The 528-nt window shown below is 37.3% G+C and overlaps 1 protein-coding gene across 1 annotated transcript in view; it reads left to right on the top strand.

Annotated features, from left to right (window-relative positions):
- Window positions 1-155: 155 nt before the first annotated feature.
- Window positions 156-528, top strand: part of LOC107576905 (guanine nucleotide-binding protein G(I)/G(S)/G(T) subunit beta-3-like) — a gene marked incomplete at its 3' end in the record, with an annotated part of 10925 nt that continues 10552 nt past the window's right edge. The window contains exons 1-2 of the mRNA XM_016263026.1: window positions 156-319; window positions 406-472. Of these exons, the coding sequence (XP_016118512.1) occupies window positions 196-319; window positions 406-472 (191 nt within the window). The remainder of the gene's footprint in view (window positions 320-405; window positions 473-528) is intronic.

Here is a 528-nt window from a genome sequence, read left to right on the forward strand (position 1 = left end):
GATGTTCATCTTTTTAAGCAACAAAACCTGGTAAACATCTTTGAAAAATCTGTGATTATTATGCAATTACATTTGATTGTGTGGAAATGACATACTTCTCCTTTAAACTTTAAATCAGAATACCTTCAGGGAAAAGTTATAAATATTTTCCTCTTTCTGTAGGTCAATGCTGTTCCCCTCAAGTCCTCATGGGTGATGACCTGTGCATATGCTCCTTCTGGAAACCTTGTGGCCAGCGGTGGTCTCGACAACATGTGTACAGTCTACAACTTGAAGACACCCGTAATCAAGACCGTGAAAGAATTAGATGCTCATACAGGTATAGAAGTATTGAAATCAGTGGAGAATCTATACTTTCTTGCATATTTGTAAGTAAGTGCCTGTTATGTTATCTATTCTTCATAGGTTACTTGTCCTGTGCACGCTTCCTCAGTGACACAGAGATTCTAACCTCCTCTGGTGATACCACATGGTTTGTGTATTTTCATATTAGTTCCTCCAAATATCAAAATTAATTGCGTTACAAAC

The sequence above is a fragment of the Sinocyclocheilus grahami genome, unplaced genomic scaffold, assembly GCF_001515645.1.
Source record: "Sinocyclocheilus grahami isolate Dianchi unplaced genomic scaffold, SAMN03320097.WGS_v1.1 scaffold4602.1, whole genome shotgun sequence".
NCBI classification, from domain to species: Eukaryota; Metazoa; Chordata; class Actinopteri; order Cypriniformes; family Cyprinidae; genus Sinocyclocheilus; species Sinocyclocheilus grahami.